The 6,053-nt window shown below is 35.3% G+C and overlaps 1 protein-coding gene across 1 annotated transcript; it reads left to right on the forward strand.

Annotated features, from left to right (window-relative positions):
• The first annotated feature begins 858 nt into the window (after window positions 1-858).
• uts2r5 (urotensin-2 receptor 5) lies at window positions 859-3,953 on the forward strand. Its single transcript, XM_052551950.1, has one exon. It carries the CDS (start codon window positions 1,129-1,131, stop codon window positions 2,197-2,199), a length of 1,071 nt encoding a protein of 356 aa, XP_052407910.1. The 5' UTR covers window positions 859-1,128; the 3' UTR covers window positions 2,200-3,953.
• The last annotated feature ends 2,100 nt before the right edge of the window (window positions 3,954-6,053 follow it).

Genomic DNA, 6,053 nt, shown 5'->3' on the forward strand with positions numbered 1-6,053 from the left:
TCAGTGCCAGATATTTACGAACCTATTTATTGTAATGAAAATATAATTATCTGAAAGATCCATCAACATTGTATTAACATTTCCCATTTACAAAGCCATTTGATCCTTTTTAAAAACTGAAAATACATTTTACAACAAAGTGCTATATTGATAAATTACTGATAGATTTCAGTTCTGACAAGCTGTTTTATAATTGGAGAAGCTTTGAAATATGAGCTGCAAAAACTCATAAAGGCAAGTAATAATGTACATTCATCCTCGATATTTACAGCTTATCTTTTAAGAATCCTTTGTGATGGACTCCTGTACTCACATATTTTCGACAAATATGACAATTATGATGAAAACTTAGGTTTCACTGCTGCCGTAAAATCAGTGGTATCAAAAGTTTATTTGAAAATGAATGACAAAAATTCAAAACATTGTGTACAAATAACAGAAATTATTGGGAGCTGAATAGATAAAATAGAAACAAATGTTGTTAAAATAGGCTAATGAAAGCGTTTTCATATTTTCAATTTAAAATCACTTTTATCTATGAGGTTTAGTCATTTTAATAAATGTAAATATTTCGTTTGAATTGAATAAACTCTGTCACAACTTAATTTGATTCTTTTAATTCATGCGTGCAAGATTCCTTGCCAATTCCTTGCTGGAACTTCACAAAAAACACAGAAGGAACCAAAGCATTCGATGAAACGCGCACAGTGCGCATCCAAAAATCTGTAGCGCACGCACTCAGTCTAAAATAGCTACTTTGTTGTTCTATACTTGTGATGCAGTACGTATTACACCCAAACTGGTTCTCATAAATCCCACCCACGACCATATTGCACCAACTGGACCTGCAGTCTGAGAAGTTTTACGCGCAGATGGTGAGAGCGCGGGCACATCTTGCGCACATTTGTTTTTATTTATTTACACCGATTTACAATGTATGTACATGTTTATAGAGTCATCTGGACATACATTAGAAACAGGCTAATGTATATATTGGTATGTTAACAGCTATATCTTGTATAGGCTAATGGAAAATCCAGGTAACTGCAATTCTGCGCACATTTTGCTCTTTTAACAGATGTTAAAATGAACTAATTTCACCGAGGAATGGAGTAAAGCGTTTTAAAAATGGAATCAGATGATCTAATTGGTGTGAGGAATCAGGTGAATATCTCGGCTGTTTTTACCAACATCTCACCAACAATAACAGGACCTGAGGAGCACGCGCCTTCATACGATATACTAATAACGTCCATACTCGGCACAATTTTGACCATCATGTGTTTAGTAGGAGTAATTGGAAACGCTTACACCCTGATCATCATGAACACCTCCGTGCGCGTGACTGGATCCATGTACGTCTACATTGTGAACTTGGCTCTGGCGGACCTGCTGTACCTCTCCACCATCCCTTTCGTGGTTTGGACGTATTTTGCGAAGGACTGGTACTTTGGCGACATCGGATGCCGCGTTCTGTTCAGCCTGGATCTGGTCACCATGCACGCCAGCATCTTCATCCTGACCATCATGAGCACGGAGCGCTATCTGGCTGTGATGAACCCGCTGGACACCTTCGGCCGGTCCCGGCGCTACAGGCGCGCGGTCACCTGCCTCGTGTGGCTCTTCTCCTTCATACTGGCTCTGCCGACCATGATCATGATTGACCTCAAGAGAGACGTGCACAATGGAGTAGAGAAGCGCATGTGCCATCCGACCTGGCAGATGACCGCGTACCGAGTGTATCTGACCATCCTGTTCAACACCTGCATCTTGGCTCCTGGATTAATCATCGGATATCTCTACCTGAAATTAGCCCGGACCTACTGGCTGTCGCAAACCTCTATATTCCCATCCAGAGAAATGAAGAAGTGTCCTAAACAAAAGGTGTTATATATGATCTTCAGTATAGTTCTGACTTACTGGGCATGTTTCTTGCCCTTCTGGTCGTGGCAGCTGCTCAGTATCTATTATTACGCTCACGGAGGGCTCTCGAGCAGCACGGTGGTGTACATTAACCTCGTTGTTACTTGTTTGGCGTATAGTAACAGTTGTATCAACCCTTTTTTGTACACTTTATTAACGAAGAATTATCAGGAATATGTGAGGGACAGACAGAAAAGCAGCACAGAGTTTAAGAAGAGGTTCAGACTGTCCTCTCAAAGGTCTGTGTCTTCTGGGGGTCAGCAGTGCGCACCGTGATGGCGTTCTTCTGGATGCTTACAGCACACTTGATATGATATTGTTGCTTAAACGTGGCTGCTTTGTGGAACTGATAATTGCATTTAACACACTTATTTCCTCAGTGTTGTATAGGAAAGATTCTGAAACATACTTTTTTATATTTTGGTTAACCAGGACAGCTAAAAAAAAAAAAAAAAAAAAAAAAAACGGCAACGTTCTGGGAAAATTATTTTATGGTTGTAAAAAATAAAGCCCCAAGAATAACTTAATGAGAACAAATACTAATGTTAATGTTCTGTGTTGGTTGGGGTGTTTCATAAAATCTGCATTAGAGATTTGCCATGATAATTGTTGTCATAAACAAATATGAATGTTAATATTTTGCACTTTTTTGTTCATGTTATGCATCTAAAGAGTTGTTCTACATCGCTGACCAAATATGTGACCCTGGAGCACAAAACCAGTCATAAATAGCAGGGGTATATTTGGAGAAATATAGCCAAAAATACATTGTATGGGTCAAAATTATCCATTTTTATTTTTATTCCAAAACTCATTAGGATATTAAGTAAAAAATAATGTTCCATAAAAATATTTTGTAAATTTACTATTATAAATATATCAAAACTTTTTTTCTTTTATCAGTAATATGCATTGCTTAGAACTTCATTTGGACAACTTTAAAGATTTTTTTTTTTACACCCTCAGATTCCCGATTTTCAAATAGTTGTATCTCGGCCAAATATTGTCCGGTCCTAACAAACCATACATCAATGGAAAGCTTATTTATTCAGCTGTCAGATGATTTATGGGTCTTAATTTCAAAGTTACAGTGCTGACGTGGTTCTGAATCTAAGGACTATATTAAATACGTGCAGGTTGTTTCATTGTTTATTATGTGAGAAATGTGTGCAATCATAAATAAAGAGCTGGATGTGCAATATATAAGTAAATAATGTGTTTGAATTGATCTTTGATTTCTTTTTATTAAAAATCACACATGGCCTTCAATAGTTTTTGTATTATATTTATATTTGCTTTGTTATATATATAAGTTATATAACAATATGCTTTGTTATAAAGTCTAGTTTACAAATGAAATATGTTGTACTCAAGTGCTTTGTATTGCACAAAGCTATTCACAAAGCTATTGTCAGTTGTGATTTTTAATTTGCATGCAGAAGAAAGCAGATGTGGCTGAAATCATGTATGCAATCAAAACCTGGAAAAGTGTCCCCAGTGACGATGTCTCAATTTCCTTTAAAGCACTGATGCCTGGAATATTGTCAATGCATCACATCCATATATACTTTTAATATGGCGTTTTATTTTAATAAACTGTCAAGAATAGTGCAAAAAGGGCATTTGTTTTAGCTTGATTTTATTGTTTCTCCTTATGTTTATTCTTCTCCTTGTTTGTGAAAATAAAACATGGTCAAGAATTGTTCATTGTTAAGCATCCCATAGTGTCTTGGACACTCACTGGACTTTAGTAAGCTGTTCTTCCAAACTATTTTTGAATGATCTAGATGGTACAGTGTTACTAAAGCCAAACCCTTACTCTGTTTAGATATTGTTTCACATGCACACGATTAACTGGCTGTTCTATTTTATGTTGAAGAATTGAAACCATCTATCTGGCTACAGTTATCCTGGTCAATGCGTTTTGGACTTCTTCTTGACTCGCCTTCAGTTTTGTAATAAATGTCATGGCTCCTGTTCAGGGAAGCTGCGCTTTCTTGTAAACAATTTATATGTCATACCAAGCAATATATTTCCCACGGAAATATACTTTTGGTTACATTTGAAGCAGAAGGAAAAATAGTAACTCACAGCAAAAGTCTCAAAGTTTTTTATGCATTGTACAAAATATTTTGATGAAAAAAAAAGACTCTTGAATGAAAGAGAGAGATTTGTAAAAAAAAATAAAAAAATCCTACAATACCGATATTTCAGCAAGAAGTCTTTTACATTTATTAGTTTTTATTTGTTTTAATAATTTTAAAATAATAAATACATGACAGATACCAATTGTATATTCTGTTGGAGTTGTATTTAAAATGCATTTACTCATGTATTGATGGTGGGTTAATATTTTTTGGGGGGGATTTTAAATAAGGTTTTGCAATCCCTATAATATCACTAAAGTGATTCAGACCTAAAAAGATTGTCTATTAACAAACATTTACACTTTTGAATCATTGCTCAACAGCAATTTTCTGTGACAATTTGATTTATTGTGACTCAGAAATCTATTTTAAACAGCAGATGAGCAGCATTCACAAACTCTTTTAAACATTATATTATAGAATTAAAGATATTTTTACCTTTTGGACAAAACAAACAAACAAACAAAAAAAACGTGCACAACACAGGAAATCTACATTATTTCTTATTTTGATGAAAGACTGAATTAGGAGATCCCATCTGTTAGCTAATACAATGTTTGGCTACCATTTTCGTGGCCTGGCAGGGGTATGATTTTAATGACTGATATTTCAATAGATTCTCCTGCTGGTAATGTCTGATCTTGAGTGAGGACCCACAAGCTCAAACCAGCATTTATGATAATTTTTTTGAATAGCTGATATGTTTGTGTAGCCATTTGCAGATGAAGCATTCATTCTAGAGCGGAAAATGTATTTTTTAATGAGGATACAACAGCTTTTAGCATATGACACATGAGTGGAAGCCCACAGGTGCTACATTCCTCGCTTTGAGTTAGAGAAGTAATAACTTTGATTGCAGTTTTCATTGGTAAGATCCCATGTGTAGATTTCAAGTTCGTTCTTCCAGTCATGGCCATCTGATGCATGCTTTCCAACTACGCTGACCTACTTTGAAATGTCTTCATTTTAGTCATCACCTTTTGCAGGAGAGCCTGTTGCATCCTAAGGGAGTCTAAGCATAATTGCCCACCACGGTTCATCTCTCCCATGGCCAGCATACTTTCCATTCTCATGAAATGAAGCTAAGGACAGTCACTTTGTTTGACTTGGATCTGTGGCATTCAGAATGAAGAATACTTTGTTGGAGAAGCTTTCTTTGGACACAGTTTATAAAAATGTTTTGGTCAATATATTTAAGATATAAGACCATGTGCATCTTTAAAGTCACCATCAATTTAAAATTGACAGTTCTTCTCCTTTTTTTATTTTATTTATATGTATATGTTTTAGGAACATATGCTTAGCATTTTTTGTAGGCAATAACCTGGAAACAAGTTAGCATTTTCCAGTTCGTTGTCCTTAAGTCAATGAGTTTTTCAATGGGTTTTTGGTTAAATTTATATTTGGTTAACAAGCTCAAGATATTGAAAAAAAATATGATATGCTAAAATATCAGTGATACATACCCCCTTGTGTTTTTTTAAAGCTTTCACTCATATGAAATGGTCTGGAAACAGGTGATTTATCTGTATATTTGTCTTTCTGTCTGTCTGTCTATGTAAAGACAAATATAGGGATAAAGATTTGTCTGCAAATCACCATAAACATTATAGGGAAGACATGTCCTCAAATATTCAAAGCAGAGTATAGCAAAATAAATAAATAAATACAGTACTGTACTGTACTGTACTGTACAGTAAAACTTCAATGTTTTTTACTGTAACTGTATAATTCTATATTTTCATCAACGGCGCTGTCTTGTTGATTTGGATACAGGTTTAAATTAACAAAGGCCTACATTCAACCACGCCAGAACAGAAAACAAGGAAATGTGGGACATGTGACCACAGAAACCGTGAATGGAAAATAAAGATGATTAAATATTGCATCCATAGATAATGTAGCCCATAGCACAGTAATTGGTGTCAATGGATCACAGGCTATTATCCTAAAAATCATTAGGCCTGTCTAAACATGAAATAG

This window comes from Carassius gibelio, chromosome B3 (assembly GCF_023724105.1).
Source record: "Carassius gibelio isolate Cgi1373 ecotype wild population from Czech Republic chromosome B3, carGib1.2-hapl.c, whole genome shotgun sequence".
In the NCBI taxonomy this organism is placed as follows: Eukaryota; Metazoa; Chordata; class Actinopteri; order Cypriniformes; family Cyprinidae; genus Carassius; species Carassius gibelio.

Bases quoted from the DNA above. Each gene is read 5' to 3' on its own strand.
- uts2r5 (XM_052551950.1), top strand. From the start codon at position 1,129: ATGGAATCAGATGATCTAATTGGTGTGAGGAATCAGGTGAATATCTCG.